Below are 17375 nucleotides of genomic sequence, written 5' to 3' on the forward strand. Positions count from 1 at the left end.
TTGTTATCCTACCACATCTAAAATTGAAGATGAGGCATCCATTGAATGACATTACCTTTTTTAGATCAAATCAGGGCATGATATGGGTCTGTGAAACGATAGTACATCTGTTATGAGATTCAATTATGTGTCTGGGAACACAGACGGAAGTCTAGTGAGGGTTAGAATGGCCTCAATAGAGCGGGTCCTGATTGGCCGCTGCCTTCCTTTATCTACTTTGTAGAGCCAGCCTCTCGCAGCTCATGTAACAGTCTATCCTCTGACTCGTAGGTGAAGAAAACCACACAGAAGTGAGCCCAGTCTTCAGGTATGGGCTGAAGAGATCTCTGCCTCCCACACAAAAGTGTGTTTTTGTGCGTTTGAGTAGAACTCTGGAGCAGAACAGTTTTACAGACTGCAAATGGCAGCTGAGGCCTTTGATGGAAAGGAGGGCGTCAGCTGTGTGGTTCCTATGGATCCTCTGCCCACTTTGTATTCCATGTGTGCAATCTTAATGGCTTAGCATCATGTGACCAACTGGCCATTGGTTGTAAAACGTAGCACATATTGATCAAGGCATTAAATGATATTGCTATCTGATTATAGGTCTTTTACATCTCAAGCAAGCCTAAGCACTCTTGCCTTGGCTATCAGGTCTAACATGCTAGCTGCAACTCTTAAACCTTAGTCATCTAATAGGTCAGAGTTCATGACATTACTTTCCCTCTGGTTCTTTCCTTCTCTCACTGAAAAATGACCCGATCCCTGCATCTAAGCTAGCTGATGGACTCAATGGAGCTGAAAAGAACTCAAAAGAGCTATCGGTCCAGACTGTTAGCTCTAAACTGATAGATGACTCATGGATATTGAGGCAGTTTTTTGTGGAGGCCTGTTTCACTACACTTGGAGCCGGACACCGTTGGGTTTGAATGGCACCACACAGCCCCACTTCGCTTTCCGAGGGCTTTGTAGAATAGAATAAAGTAGAATGAGCGAAACGCTAATTGCAGAAAGCTTTGTACAAAGCTATGGTACATGTGTTCATTTGCAACCATGGGTTGAAAAGGATAGATACAAGACTTCCAATGTCAACAGGGGTGCAGGGAAATGTTACTACAGAGACAATGATAAAGAGGATCAGAGGCAGGGCTTGAGTGCCAAACTCTATGTATTGGATGTCAATGCCAGTGCAGTACCCCCCCCCCCCACCTTCCTCCCTTTCCTCCTCACTGCAGCGGACACAAGCTCCCAGTCTATTCTGGAGGTGGGGTTTGAAGATATGGATGACAGTATCCCAAAAATACGGTCTGGAAAAGTGCTTGGGAGACACACACACACATGCACAAACACACACGTATACCTGTACGTAAGTACACCAGTACAGGCTAAGGCCTAGACGCTGGGCATTACGTCAGGATTTGGTGAGGAGTGATAGCCTGTGAGGACGCTGCTAGCTGAGCAGTGAGTCCAGGTCTGGAATAATCCGGCCCTGCTGCTGTATCAGTGAAGCAGCTTATGTAAACCAGCTGCATCACCAATAAAATCTGCTGCCATTACCTAACCTAGCCTAGCCAGTAGGCTAAAGCCAAGCCTCACTGTATTCAATTCAATTCAACCTAAATGACCTAACCTCATCCAGGCTAATCCGTCCTTTCCACATCCTGGCTCGTTCAAAGCGACAGTCTCTGTCACTTCAAACTGTAAAACGCTGATCATCTTCATGAATGGTCTACGAAAAACAAATTCAAAAGAAACAAACTTACGTTGAAAAAACGTCCGATAATATCAGGGAATGTGTAGAGATCAATAGTACTACTGTATAAATGAAGATGCCTGGAGCGTGTTATGGAGAGGCAGCTCTTTGTGAGGTTCTGCTGGGTTTTCTCTGGGGCCTATTCTGTCTGACCGACCAGGGCCTGAAGTCCAGGCCGGCTCTATTGATCACTCACACGCTAACTGATTCATGAAGTCAGGTATAGATCTGCTGCACACGCACCACGTGCCACTGTTGTCCTTTGAAGGGTCAGTGAGTGCTTGTTTTCATGAACTTCACCTAACATCCAGGCGTGTCGGACACAATGCAACACAGCAAGTCAACGTTCTACACCTTGGCTGATGTAGATTCACAGTTACATACGTTTTTCCTGATGTGAAAATCATTTCAGAAAGTAAATCTAAAATGTTCACATTGAGCGTTCCAGTCTGGAACTGGTTACTGGATCGACACTGCACGGTCAACGGGGTAAGAAGAAACCTGTTTCCCCTGACCAACAGAGAACACTAAGGTCATTGTGTTGGGGCTCCATGTGACACCAGCTAAAACCTCCCTCCACAGGGGCCCTCTTTCCTGACTCTCTCCAAAACACGGACACATGCATACAAACACAAATGATTTTGACCAGTCTATTTCCCATGTTATGTCGATATTCTGTAGTCATATTAACATCAAGCAGCTGAATGTTGTCAAGCCTTATGACTGTCCTTCACAGAGCACATTTGGGCGGATTTGTCCCCAGTGCCCAGTCTGTTGCGGGTGTGTAACCTAAGATGACGGAGTCTGGGGATCTGGTGGCAGGTAAATCAGGTACTGGAGTTACAGAGGGGGAAAAGAGGAACAGTCCTTGGGATCCAGGAGATTGAGATGGGTGTGTTTGTGGTTGCATGTGGTCGCTCTGACAACATTACTGAGTCCCTCCCTCCGGTCTCATAGAAATGCATGAGGCTCTTAGCTACCTGAGTGCCTACTGTAGCAAGTGGACACAACACCAGGAGATCAATACCCCTCAATATCATGTAAATGTGATTGGATTGGAGAGCAGCGAGCCTGTACTACAACTCAATATGTCTTCATTGGGCTGAAGTCCCTCAAGGTTGTTTAGCAGATTTCCCTGAGTGCGCCTGATGTATTATGGGTTTGTGCAGTTCGACTCGAGCATGGATGGTCCTTTCAGAATTAAAACAAGCTTTCAATGCATCCTTGGACTTTCACTCAGGGAATGAACAGACTGGGAAACACTGAAGAACACTGCTTCGAATATAATATGCCACAGTGACCATCCCACCCTTAGTATCTGGAGAAACAACTGTATGTAAAATGGTAATGACATGCATTAATGGTTCAGGCTGGGCATATTGAGAATTGTAATGATGAAAACCTGTATATTTAAGTCCAAGCCTCAAGATAAAGAATTGGGGGGGGGGGGGGGGGGGGGGGGCGACAGAATACAAGCGGAAAGCCAGTTCTCTAGCTGTCTTAAAGTGCATCCGAACACAAAAAACGCACTGTCACCTTCAACAAGTGAAATCATTTACTGTCTGTCTAAACGTTAGGCTATAAGTTGTGTTAGACTATAGACCTACAACAATGGACTGGGATGGACGTTGTTTCAGCACCATCAGTGCTGGACCTAAACGAAGCGCAAATCACCGGTACACAGACCCGGGCGAAACCACAGACAACTAACCGCAGTGCCCGAAAAAACTCAAACACATAAGACATATATACTATTGATTACCAAGTGACTCTCCGATGTCCTATTGAAAGGTTAGTGTTTGATACAATAGAGCTATGTGGCCTATAGCCTACCGCTAATCAATAAACCATTTTAATGTCAGCGGTTCTACCAATCTTTAAGAGTTCCCTTTCATCGCACAACACCCTCTCCATACACTTATGTGTAAAATGTGTCGATGACTACTAACAATAATCATGAAACCGTACATAAGCCAACGCATAAATTGCCAACGAACAATGCGTCCTTTCCCTAAACCGATCAGGTCAGCCCGTAGCAGTCCATAAAATGAGTTATTTTCCACAGCTTAAACTTCATGGACAACACTTTCCATCCATGAATATACGTAGCGGCAGTAAGAGCAAGGTAGACACAAATGTCCGACCATTTTAACACAACACTAGGGTCACATTGATATGTATAATTGTTCTTACCTGTTCAATGCAGTGGCTTCGCAGTAGAACTCCGTATTGGAGCGCAATGATTGACCATGGAATGCTGAGACCATCCAGCCCCTCCCGCTGCGCTCCCAGTACCGTAAATAATTCAACATAGGCGCTACCGAATTCACAACTGACTTCAGATGTAATCCACCTAGGGCTCTGTCAGGGACAAAAGCATACATGCTCTGGTAAAATGAAACACAAAGTTTATTATCGTTCTCTTCAAAACTGGCGCCGTTTGTCTTGATTAAACATGAATCAGTCAAGGTTGCAGCACAGCAGTATATCTAACCACAACACTGTGTGGACCTCAACAATCTTAATTTCACACTCAATAGACTGGTCATTGCCATCTTATGAGAACAAGGTTACAGACGGAACTCTCTGTGATAATCACGGGAAGCTGTGTCTACAGAGGTGATCAGGTTTTATAACTCATTTTTATGAGCTGTCATCAGGATAGATCAATAACCCATCTGATTCAATATCCTCTGTCCCCACCCAGACGCACATCTTTAGATGAAGATAACCTTGACTGTAACTTGCCTGCAATTAGCCATCTGATGATACAGGATGACTTGTCCTTGTCTAACACCTGGATCTCACCACCCTATACTGGTATTATTGGCCCAGCAAAATATGGGGCTAACGTATGGGGCTAACGTAAATGAAGTTCCCAAGTGACATACAACATTTTCAGTGTATTATAGTGCTCTTATGCAGTAGTTCTCCAATAATGTTTACCCAAACGCTCGACAAAATGTAGCATTCTCATCAAATGACATGCAGAGGACTATATTGCCATCTTATGGTCCTCATGCATAATGATTGGTAATGTGGTTTGAATGATATTTTATTGAGGACTGACCCATCTGTCAAACTTCTGAGTTCAGACAGTGTATCAACTAAAAATGATTAAAAAAAATGTATCACCTGACATATATTTGCAAATACACTGTGTCAAAAACATTAGTTGATCTGATGTGAATCTAAAGTTCTAGGTATACACACATTTATATTCTTTGACAGTACAACATATTAAGACTTGACATTCTCAGCACTTTGAACATCAATAAATATTGTAAAACCTTTATACAGATATTGACCTGAGGCTATCATTGGCTGTAGTGCTAGTATACAAACTAGACTCCTAACTAGAACCACAAGGTACAGTGGAAGATTATTAAAATCATTCAAAAACATTTAGCAATGTTTTAAATAGAAAACTGTCCTTGCAAACACTTAGGCAAAATAAAACCCAACATTGAGTCTGACGAATGCCACAAATACTGGTATGGAAATAAGGTTCCAAGAGAATGTGCCAGAATCCACTATAGGGGGCGGCAGCATGGAGTTCAATGACGACACCAGTCTCTCTCTCAGCCCTCTTCCTCTGGGGCGCTATTCCCCAGATGGCCAACAGAGGGTGGAGTTGTGCGGGGTGGGGTCGAGGGGAAAGGGTTGGAGAGAAGAGAGCTGCTGTCCTCTGCACTGCTCGAATCCTCTCCTGCCTGGTCCCAGGGAGGCCCTGTCTCTGCCGGGTCCTCTTGGTCCCAGTGCAGGGCCTCCACCTCCTCTCGGCCCAGGGGAAACACACGCTGCTCCCATGGGGCCTGGGGCTGCACCGGGGAGAGAACACACACACATTCATCCACCAACACACTGGTATTACAGTGAGGTGAGCCAAGAGATCAACAAGCTGGTGAGAACACCTTTCCTGACATTAAGGTCGACAGGGGAACAATGGATAAACTCGGACAAGATATTCCTTCCCGTCTCTTTTCCCCGTTATGTGTGTCTTTGTGTGTCTGTGTGTATGGGGTAGCCTTCACGCACACACGGCCGTGAACATCATGGGGGAAGCCTGTCACAAGCATGGCTTGAGGCTACGGAAATATACCTGATCCCTGATCTCCAGTGTACCTCTGAAGACCTACAGTGTGATGCCGATTTATATCTGGACAGCAAGTATTACGTTGGCGATTTAAACCTTTGAGGCCGTGCGCCACAGAAGTCGGTCGCCCCCGAACGTGTCGAGCTGAAAATGTGGTCAAACACTGGCCCTCGTTCTGCTGCTCCTCCACGCTGGAGAGCGGGGCGGTCTTGATTCGGCTCCCGTCTCTAAGAGCCTATTACTTGATGACTCATCCAATCGAGAAGCCCTCCAATCAGCCCCGAGTCACCCACTCCTCTCACAGAGCGACACGACCCGCGACCCCCTCCCCCAAGTGTCTGGAGGATCCCGCCAGCTGATGGTTCCTCACCACACACTCCTCCCCTGCGCCTTCCTCAGCGTCTGTCTCCGGGTAGGTGCAGCCCCAGTCAGGAGGCGGAGTCCCGTCGCACTGGAGGCCACAATCCCACGCCGAGCCTCCCGTCCCCATGCTGCCGTCCAGGCTCCTGCTACCAGACCTGGGCACAAACACACGGGGCATAAGCTTCCGGAAACACCCGCCATCTTGAGACGGCGCCTAGGAATGGATCCGCGATTTCCGGGAGTGGACCTGAGGTTTTGACATGTGGTGATGCTCCCTTGTGCAAGAGAGAGGGCCTGGCCTGCATTCCATATGCCAAACTATATATGCTATGGAATTCTAGTGAGGTTCTGTTTCTCTGGTTTTGGTGCGTGGTTCTACAGAGTGGTGGTGTCCGGAAGGTTCTGAGGTTCTGGCGGGCCCACCTGGTGGTGCGTCGGTGCAGCCTGCTCTTGCCCCAGGACACCCAGCGTAGCTTCTCTCTCTGCTCACATCCCAGGTGTCTCTGGGAGAAGATCTCATCACACAGGAGCTCTACCTGAACAGGCAACACACACACACAAGGGTCATTCATGATTCATTTCGTAGGAGAGAGAGAGAGTGCTGGTAGGGACAGGCATCGTAAGCATAAACGTTTATGTCCGTACCTCCTCTTCCTCCTCTTCCTCTTCCTCCTCTTTCTCACCCTCGCTCACCTCCCGTAGTAAGGTGCCTACTATTCTCCAGCTATAGAAACAAGACTCTTAGATCGGTCTCTTCGCTCATTTCTGGCCAAAACAATCGTGTCAGACGGGGGTTGTAAAGCTTCCGCTGAGCAGTAAGGGCCCACTGTACCTTGGTGTGATGATGTCTTTGTACTGGAGCTTCTCCACCTTGGTCGTGGCCGCGAGTGACATGGGGATGACAATGTTGTCGATGTTGTAGACGCTCTCTCCTTGGCGTCTGCGGATAGGGCCCTGAAGACGCAGGGGGAACACAAGGTCTGGTTAGGTGGGAGAGGCGGGTTAGGGAGGTGAAGTGGGTGAGGTTGATGAGGTAAGGTGAAGTGAGTGAGGTTGCTGAGGTAGATGAGGTGGGTGAGGTGGGTGTAGCAGGTGAAGTGAGTGAGGTTGGTGAGGTAGATGAGGTAGGTGAAGTGAGTGAGGTTGGTGAGGTAGATGAGGTAGGTGAAGTGAGTGAGGTTGGTGAGGTAGATGAGGTAGGTGAAGTGAGTGAGGTTGGTGAGGTAGATGAGGTAGGTGAAGTGAGTGAGGTTGGTGAGGTAGATGAGGTAGGTGAAGTGAGTGAGGTTGCTGAGGTAGATGAGGTGGGTGAGGTGGGTGTAGCAGGTGAGGTGAGTGTTAGGTTGGTGAAGTGAGGAGGCGGAGCCTACCTGCACAGGAGGCTTGCGTGCGTGGGAGGTCTGAGGCGTGGACATCTCCTCTAGCCCCTCCCCCGAGCCGTCCTCTGGGTCGGACAGCCAACACAGAAGGTCGTCTTCATCTAGAACAGGAAGCAAAGGTCTGTTACAGCGCTAATCTGTCTGAACATGCAGCACACACGCACACACGCACTCGCACGCACCTTCCAGCACTCTGTGAGAGTTTCTCCTCTTCCTGCTCCCTTGATAGGCCTTCCTGCGGGGCATCTGGGACCGCCCCGCCCACCCAACTGGTGACACACCCCTGACCCCGCCCCCTCGATGCCTTCCATGGTGCTTGTGGCGTTGAGAAGAACCTGAGTGACACAACACGTGTGAAATCCTGAGGAATCCCCCTTACGCCGACTACCATCCCCCCCCCCCGGGCATGACAAGGCTTGGTTCAACCCTAATAGCACATTCTTATAGCTAATCCTTAACTCTCAGTCGTGTTACATTAGACAGATGACTTCTCACACACAATGGAGCTCTTTGTCTGCGGGCAGGTCTTTTGCAAGGCGAGCAGATAGTCTGTGTGCTGGGTGCGAGGGCTGTGACAGAGATGTTAGGGTCATCTCCAAACCTCTGAGCCTCCTGGCTGAACAGTGTCACCTAGGTCTGAATCACAGGAGGCCAGGTGGCACTGTCAACCTGCAAGGGCCAGATAAGAGAGGACACTACCTGCAGATATCCCTCGGCCAATTTCTCCCTCTGCCCTAATCTGTAAAATATTGTGTGTGTTTTTCTGAGCTTAATCATTGGCCATGGGGGGGGGGGAAGGGGGTCATTCACACGGACGGGAAATTGACAAAACGCCGTTTGAGTTAGCGTCCCAGTGCTCTGCTCATCTGACACGCAGCTGTACTCCTTCCCCTGGCTACCCTCTCTCCTTCAATCTATACCCTCCTCCTTGACCTCTACCAACTCCTATCCCCCCCCCCCCATCTCAGCCTCACCAAGCCCTGTTCTCCCCCCCCCCCCCCATAAGAACAGGGCTTGTTTGGGGATCCTAGCTGGTCCTGGCTGGCCAAAGGCCACTGGGGGATTAATGATTGGAGAGACAGAGTCAGAGCATGTGTGAGAAGTCCCCTGGAGAGCAGCCAGGGACTGTTACTGCCAACCCGCCTGCTCAGAACCTGCTCTGGGGGGGGGGGGAGAGGGGAGACTAACACCCGCAGCCCCCTGACACGACAGTGGGGCGTTCCTGAACACCCCAAGTATGTCGTTACATAACGAGAGGAGAGGATAGAGGACAACGAGGCGTCGGGGTGAGGCGGTGTAAGCTCTCCAAGTGAAACCTCCGTGGGGAGGAGCGTGCGTGTGCTTGCTGCTCCTTACCGGGCAGCGGCGTCGAGCTGAGCCTGCGGCCCCTGGGGCAGGGGTGGGGGACGGGGCTGGGCGGCTCCGTCTTCAGCAGCAGGGGCCTCTGGAGCCAGTCTTCCCGGAGCAGGGCCCTCTGGAGGTGCTGTTGGAGAGGGGTGTCTGGATGGTTGGGGGCACAGACGGCAGACGTGTCTTTCGCTAGGTCTTTCGACTGATCCACTGGGTCTGAATCGAATACCCTAGGTCTGTATTCCATACACTAGGTCTGGATCCAATACACTAAGTCTGCCGCTGAAACACTGAGTCTGGAATGGATACAATAGTTCTGAGGCTGATACGCTACATTTAGATTTGATACCCTAGTTCAGGAACTGATCCACCAGGCCTGGAACTGATCCACCAGGCCTGGAACTGATCCACTGGGCCTGGAACTGATCCAACTAGGCCTGGGGCCTAGTGGACCAGTGGGCCTATCTTAATCACCAAGACTGTCTCTGATAGATGAGTGTGTTCCTCTGACCCTCTTCACCCCACACAGGCCTACCTGAGGAGAGCGACAACACAGGGTGTGCTCTGCTGTGGCCCCTCCCAGGAGGTGGGGCGTAGCTGGAACAGGCGGGGTCAGAACACAGGCCAAGGGGGTCACATGACTCACAGGTGGGGCATGAGGAGGAGGGAGAGGAGGAGAAGGAGGCGGAGCCCAGTTCCTGCAGGAGGAGAGAAAAGCGGTAAATACAGAGTACAGCTGCTGAATTCCAATTTGTCCATACAGGCCACGATGGTCTTCATCTTTCATCCTCTGTGGCTTTTTGAATCCCCGGGTAACTCAAGCCTAACTTATCTAAAAGGAAATGGGTCAAAGAGAGGGGTTCTCTGAACCGGTAGCCAGAGGGATTCTGGGAAAGGAGTTGTAGAGGTGAACGAGTGGAGTGTCGTCTCGGCGCTCGATGAGTCACCGCGCCCTGGAGGCGCTGAGGCAAATCACGATAATCAAACGAATTAAGCCGCTAAAAGCTTTCTTCTCGTTCCCTCCTTCCTCCCCCCCCCCTCTCTTCCCTTCCTCCCTACATTCTCACCAGCTCGTGTTGCCCTGGCGCTTGCTCTAGCTGGCTGGGCAGAGATCAGAGAGCCAGCCGCACCGGGCAGCAGAGAAAGGGCTGTGTGTCAGCTAAAAGCCCTCCAGCTCCGGGCTGAGATTCAAGGTCTCTGGAGATGGAAAGGCAGCATAGTCTACCACCTCTCTCTCGGCAGAGCCTCTCCAAAGCCTCCTTGGAGCTCGTCGGCGAATCATAATAAAACAATTAGGCCCCGTCTGCATAACGAGGGGAGGTGAACGACGCCCCCAGGGCCACAGCAGTCGTGACGCACGCCGCGGGGTCTCAATAACAACGCTCGGAGTCGATGCGCCATCTGTTCTCGAAGAGGACAACCTAGAGTTGGTCTAAAGGTCTCATGGTTGTGTATGGGGTAGCAGACTGTCTCACACAAGCTAATCCAAACATCCTGTGGTGGAAACACATTTAAAGATGTTCCCTGGCCAGTTGTTGGCTCTTTGAGCCCAACCAGCTTTTTGGCTTAACTCTAATTCCTATTTAATTTAAGGACCTTTTTCACCAAAAATGTTTATATTGGCAGTAAAAGCGGGTCTAGTAGTCTCCTCAGCTTGGAAGGTTAGGGTTAGAGAAGGTTAGGGCTAACGTTCCGGCAATGTAGACCTCACTTCAGGGTGTGTGTTGAGGTTAGGGCAAAGGCCAGGGCTGGGTTCTATGAACGTTAGGGTTACCTGTTGGGTGTGGGCGCTGGTCCCGTTCAAGGTAAAGAGCCGGGGTTTGTGGTAGGTGACAAGGTGCCGCGTCCGTGCCGACACACAGGAGGCGTCGGCCTGGAGGAGCTGTCTCCTGCGCGCCCCCCTCCTCCTCTTCGCCCCCCTCTGGAGGAACGCGTCCTCGCCCTTCTTCAGGCAGCTGCAGAGGAGCACACGCTCAGCACGGACCCACCCGGCATTACACACGCTCAGCCAGCGGTCACTCAGCCATCACATACACTCTGAACCTCCATTGCACTTTCCACTATCAAAAGCACACACACGCTACGTTTGCTTGCAATCACAACAAATCTGGCCGAGTCCCTCGGGGCGTCTAAATCCAATGGGTCCAAGGAATCCACGACAGCCTGAGAGCCGGGCAGAGGTCGGGAACAGGAAGGAAAACTTGAACTCATGATTCTGATCCAGATCTTTCCGGATGCAGTTACTTAGTTCGGTGGCTTGTTTCAACACTGGGGAGCAGCATGTTTAAACTCCGCCAGATGACTGATGAGAGTGCGCGTCTGGGCTGCAGCCCAGTCACACACACACACATACACAACGACACGCACCCACACACACATACACACAATACACAATTCCATCTCCACGGAGATGGATAGTATGTTTCCGTGGTAACAGGAAGTGTGTGTCTAATGCTTGTCATATTGTGGCAACTCCCCCGCACCCTCCTCACCCGACCCTCATGACCTCTTCTTAATGAGATTCCGGAGGCTTGAAACCACTGGAGGTTCGTACGGTGAACTGGATCTCTCAGAGTGGTCTCTGTGCTCTGGGTCTTATGCAGCGGTCTAGGGTGCTTTAATACCTGCCGAAGGCCTTCTTGTTCAGACCGTTCCATCTGCAGGCGTCTTTAGAGACGGGAGAGGAGGAGGGTGACAGGTTGAGGGGGGGCATCAGGCTGGTGACAATCTGGGTCAGTTGGGCACTCTGTGGGTACAGATATCCCCTGTCACAGACACGCCATGGTACCTCAGCCAGTATGTCACACGCTAAAACATCAGGGACATTAGGACCTTAAAAATGGTATGTTGCTTGACTGGCTAGGGGAACAAAACGAGTGTGTGTGTATGTGCGTCACGTGTGTGTGTGTGTGTACCTGTCTCTCTATGTTCCGGAGCAGGCGTGTGGGGCTGCTGGGTTCCGTGTCCGAGGCCAGGTCTCCATGGCCCCCTGCAGTGAAGGACAGGCCTGCTGTCTCTGTCAGCAGGGTCTGCTGGATCTGCCTGTCTGTCAGTGGCTGGGAGTCTGCCAGGACCACGCCCCCCTGAGACCACACACACACACCACACACACACACACCACACACGTATATGCTGCTGTTGCCTGATTCAATCGCTCCTGCACGATAGGTGGGTTCATCATCCATCCCATAATTCTCTGATGTAACCATGTTGCCATGATGGCAGGAGTGGGCATTGTGAGTGTGAATAAAGCTGTCTGGAGCCAAGAAGCTGTCATAGCAGCTGATGAGCCGAGACAAGGTGAGTTAAGACATCAAAGCCAGATGACACCCCGGTGACCAAGTGTCACACCAGGAGGTGACAGGGATTCAGGGTTGAGACCAGGGTTGAGACCAGGGTTGGGAGTGTGGTCCACATTGAGCAGGTCCTGGAGGGTTACCTTGGTGGAGGAGATCTGCCTGTGAAGGTCACCCAGCTGCTGGATTCGGCCTTCCAGTTCATCTACACGCAGCTGCAACCAGGTCCACCGGCTGCCCACCTCTGCCCTCCCCTCCTGCCAGCTCTGCTCACACCCAGACCTGCTTCTGGGAGGAATGGAGGACGGTGGAGAGATCAGGAGAGAGCAGGAGGAATGAGGGGAGGAAAAGAGAAACAGAAATAAAAATAGACAAAAAAAAGGGCACTTTTAGTATTTCATTCAAAATGTTGAAGGATTCAAGATTCGATAAAGAAATTCTAAGAACCACATCAAATCTGTACAATACTTTCAAAATATTTTTTTTGTTATCTTGAAAACGACTTCCGAAACAGCAAGCATGTTTCAAAACACAATCCTTCAGTAGCCGAGCACTTAATAAAAGTAGTAGTACTTCTACTAGTAGCAGAAGATAAATATGACCTAGCTAACATGCTAATCAGCTGTTTTAATGGGCTCTAACAGAGATGGGGCTAGGAGGAGGGATTCTGCTGAGGCAGGTAAAATGGCAAACTAGGCCATAAATAAATCATTTGCAAGCTGTGTGCCGGTTTCCATGGAGGCCGTATGGTCTGGTATTCCTCTACCCTGGACGGTCGCTAGCCACACCGAGCTGTTGCCATGCCACTTCTCTACGACCTTGGGAATGCCAGGAACACCAAGCTTCAAACAGAGCAGGAAAGGTTATCTGTGGAGGCTAACAACAGCAGGTTGGTTTCCCTTTTTCACAAATATCTTTTACTTTGCCAACACGATATGCTGCCCACAAATTTCAATGTGGCTACAACTATATTATGAAGCCCTTGTGACATTCCTTATAAAAAGCAGGGATATACAAATTAGTATTTTAAATTGTCCCTTAAATGGAGGCTGACTCACTGACTCCCATCCTGCACCTGGTGTCTATCCTCCCAGCAGCAGCCGCCTGCCCCAGCCTGGTACTGCCTGCCCCAGCCCCAGTTCTAGCCCTGGGGCCTTGTCCAACTAGTAGGAACATTCCAGAGATATTTACAGTTAAGTGGAGCAGCAGGACAACACACACACACAAAGGAGAGAACAGAATCAGTAACTTCATCCCTCTAACCCTCGGGTTAAACACAGTGTCAACTGTCTCTTGATCACCTTCATTCCAGGAATTAGCCAAGTCCCCACTCCCATGTCATGTCCATGTGGGAGAGTGAGAGAAGCTCAAATAAAGGGTTGCCGGAGACTGAGTAGGCTAGACATGGGCCTCTGCTATTGAAAATTGAATCTCGGACTACACCCAAATAAAGAAGGTTCCAGCGTGAAACCTACAAGCGATGTAAGAGAAATTGCATTCCGAGGCTCTTTTAACTGACTTAAAGTCTATAACCCCGTTGTTTTCCCTCAAACAAACCAAACCATTTCCTCGTCTCACAAAGATGGAAACGACCTATCACCCTCCTCCACCCGGAGGAAGTCCCATTGAAGGAGCTGCATGCCATAAAACGTCTGGCCCGGCAGGCACTGGGACACCATTGTCGGCCCAGCATGAGGCATAAGCCCTCCACAAAGACAAACTGCGTCAGCCAGGGGGATGCCAGAACCTTGCCAAACAAACCCCCACCCCGGTCTCCCTCCTTCTCAATGTCCGCCCTCCCCAGAACTGTGTCAACCGCTGCCCCTTTCTCACTTACGCCGTTTATTAGTCCCGCACAGGAATCACGGCTGACATCCCATCTTCTCACACCCAAGCTACATAAATGTCACGTCTTTCTCTCCATCCTAACATTCCAGCCCGGGGAAGTGTGGTTACTTGGCGATGTACGACTGGTACCAATTTACCAGGAGAGGTATCAGTCTTAAGATTAACCCTCACAGCAAAGGGGGCCGATAGATTTAGAGAAACAGATAGTGGGGGGTTTTCTCCAGAGGTTAAGTAAGTGTCTCCAGACTCACACAATTCTTATTTTTAAGAGAGTTGGAGCCTACCAGGCAGTAGGCAAAAACAGGATAGGCACTTTTCACAGATTTTGATGTAGTTTGCATACTACAGCTGAACATAGTTCCCTCATCTGGTTCAGGAGGAGCTCTGGACGTTAACACGGAGCACAACGACAAGAACTCAGAGCAGAGGGCCGTTCCATTCAAAGGAAAATAGGTAGGATGAGAGAAGAGGAGAGCGGAAGGCAGGCATGGGAGGGCATAGAGGTATGCCAGTGTGTGCCCGTGCCCCCCCCCCCCCTCCCCCCGCTGCTGGGAAAGCAGAGCCAGGAAACCAGACACGACTGTTATGACTGCAGGAGAGGGCTGTGGAGGAATCTACGAGGCCGACCGCTGTCCTCCCAAAGACCAACCCATTGGATGGAAGTCAAGCAAAAATAAACAGAGGAAACGTCATTGGTATCCACAGCTGTAAGGAAGGAAAACTAGACTTCAGCACGTTTGCCAAGAAGGCCAAATGAAAAACATGTGGAGCCCTTTGAGGGTGGAGCTGCAAAACTCACTTTAAAAGGAAAAGGCTGTTTTTTTCCACAGCTGTCATTAAATGTCATTTAACCCTCTCTTTCCCTCTCTCTGTCTCCCTCTATCTCTCCCTCTGTCTCCCTCTCCCCTGGGCCTTTCTGTTATCTGCAGTAGGCTTTGTCCCTGTCTGACTGCCTGATAACTATGTAAAGATATAACCTAGCCATTGAACTGGTACCGTTTTTGATCTGAAATCCGCCCTTTTTTTGACTGACGTCAAAGGCTTGCTCTGAGGAATTTGGGGTGGAGAAGTAAGGAAACCAAGAATACCAGAATACTCTGTTTGGGGTCAACAAAACAAAAGCAAGAACACAAAACAGTTTAAATCCTTTCTCTTAAGGGTTTAGGGTAGCAAATTAGCAAATAGGCTCATGTGTTTACACTCAAACCCACATACACTTGTTTTTGGTATGTGATCTCCATACCTTTCCTCCAATTCATCCACTGTTTATGAAGCTGTAACAACCCACTGAGGCAGCCAAGAAAACACCAGGACTCCTTAAGACAAGCCCTTTTTAACAAGACACCCGTGGGAGACAAATAAAATCTCCTGTTGACTTTTAAGATCTCCTTACTTACAATGGTACCGCCAGGTTTCTGATTGGGCGTTCAGGCTCCAGGCCCTCATCATCAGAGCCACTGTCTGTGGCATCAGAGTCTATGGCCTGCTGGACACCCCGCAGCAGTGCCTGGGCACGGCAGGCAAATTCCAGCATCTCCGTCGAGGTTGATGGAGGTGAGCAGGACTCTGGTACGAGAGGCCACTGAACTCTACTGCCCGGGCCGGGGATCTGCACATGTACCAGGAGTGGGTCGGGCTTGGTGTCAACAGGAGCGGGCAGGGTCCCTGTCCTCTCCTCCCTGAGCCTGTTCTTCAGAGCGTCCAGCTGGATGCTGCAGTGGCGGCTGGTGTGATCCCCTAGCAGGGCCTGGAGCCTCCTCTGGATCCTCTCGGCCCTAAGAAGCAGAGCTGCCTGTCTGGTGACATGCCACTGGGTCTGGTCTCTCACTGCCCCCTGCACCACTGCTGCAGTCACGGGTTGATCAGGAGCCCTCGTCGCCCAGGCTTGAGCTGAGGCAGGTTCCGTGCTAACTACACCCCGCTTTCCCTCCCTAGACATGGTTGGTGTCGGCAGAGCAGAGCTGTACTGGCACATGGTGTTACCCTGGTAATGTGGAGGAGACTGGGGGACATCAGGGCCATCTGCTCCACAGTGTTGAGGCTGCATCACCACATCCTGGCCACTTTGTTCAGGGATGGGCACAATGTACATGTCTTGCATACCTGTTAAGGCTGCGGCCTGTGAATCCTTCAGGTTTTTGTTCAGAGAAATCAGGCTGAGAAGGGATCTAGAGAGGAGCACACTCTTATACTGGCTGCTTGAGGCCTGTAGGAGGGGAGCTAGGATCGAGTTGGGGAAGTCCAGGGAACCTTTGGAGCAGCAGGTGTCCAAGAAAGGCAAGGAGGAAAGGTTGAGCCACACCTTCTGAGAAAAGTTGTCCTCCATCAGTTTCACATGGGGGTCCAATTCAGGACTGAGCATTGCACCATCTGCCTCCATGTTGCTGGAGCTCAGAGGAGAGGGCAGGTGGATTCTGTGTCTGTCTTTTGTGAGCTTGGTCAAGGCAGGGGCCATTCCCTCTGACCAGAGACTCTTCAAACAGTAAGGTGCTACTGCACCCAAACGTATGGTCCCTGTAAATAATAGGCCAAACAAATCCATCAGTTTAATGAAAACGTGGTTTTAAAATTAGTAGGCTACACAATTAGTAGGCTACACAATTAGATAGCAAACAATAGGCTACATGACGCTGTGACTATCATCATTAATACTGTATGACTCAATGACACGTTTAGCAAGCTGTAACTTTGACATTAGCATACAGTACTGTACCGTACTGTATCTGACTAAATACATTTAAACTGCTAATTGCTCTCTCTAATCTCTCACATTTAACTAAAATATGAATAGTTACGTACGTGTCGATGTCCTCTTCGACAAGTGAGGGACACCACAGAACAACAGAACTACAGTACAGTATCACCTAAGTTAAAATTCGTTAAGAAACGTCTGGGAATAATATCCACTCACCCGATGAAAACCGACACTGTCGACTATTAGAAATCCAAATACTCGATCATATAGCCCAAAGACTTGTCCTGTTTAGTACTGTATTCTTGAAACAGAACACACAATCTTAAAATCAGTGTAACATTAGTTTCAGGAAAGGTTAGATTGCTGAAAGTTAACGTGAGGTCAGTAATCCAGCAGCTATCTTAAAAATTACGAAGATATTTCGCTGGCTGACACACTACCTAATTTCCAACTGCCGTGATAGAACGGCTTCTTGTTTCTGTAGCTGTTACAGTAGGGGCGTGGAACACCCGTGTGGGCGAGTCTATGCAAATATTCCTGCAGGTTGGACCAATACAATGCAGCGCATTGCTCATTACAAATCTGGCTAAACTCTAATATCACGCGCTGCGCCTGT

At 49.7% G+C, this 17375-nt stretch overlaps 1 protein-coding gene across 2 annotated transcripts; it reads right to left on the reverse strand.

Moving 5' to 3' along the window:
* Nucleotides 1-4771: 4771 nt before the first annotated feature.
* kansl1l (KAT8 regulatory NSL complex subunit 1-like) lies at nt 4772-17228 on the reverse strand. 2 transcript variants are annotated; one of them, XM_047013832.1, is made up of 15 exons: nt 16976-17228; nt 15462-16578; nt 12360-12501; nt 11836-12003; nt 11545-11666; nt 10695-10875; nt 9456-9618; nt 8927-9070; nt 7753-7905; nt 7562-7671; nt 7024-7145; nt 6837-6915; nt 6615-6727; nt 6199-6346; nt 4772-5553 (listed from the first exon to the last, which is right to left on the reverse strand). In XM_047013832.1, the coding sequence occupies exons 2-15, from the start codon at nt 16517-16519 to the stop codon at nt 5314-5316; spliced, it is 2943 nt and encodes a 980-aa protein (XP_046869788.1). In that variant the 5' UTR covers nt 16520-16578; nt 16976-17228; the 3' UTR covers nt 4772-5313. The 2 variants fall into 2 exon arrangements, with proteins under 2 accessions (XP_046869788.1, XP_046869787.1); XM_047013831.1 differs by having other exon boundaries at nt 12360-12504.
* Nucleotides 17229-17375: the final 147 nt, after the last annotated feature.

The sequence above is a fragment of the Hypomesus transpacificus genome, unplaced genomic scaffold (genome assembly GCF_021917145.1).
Source record: "Hypomesus transpacificus isolate Combined female unplaced genomic scaffold, fHypTra1 scaffold_204, whole genome shotgun sequence".
Taxonomy (NCBI): Eukaryota; Metazoa; Chordata; class Actinopteri; order Osmeriformes; family Osmeridae; genus Hypomesus; species Hypomesus transpacificus.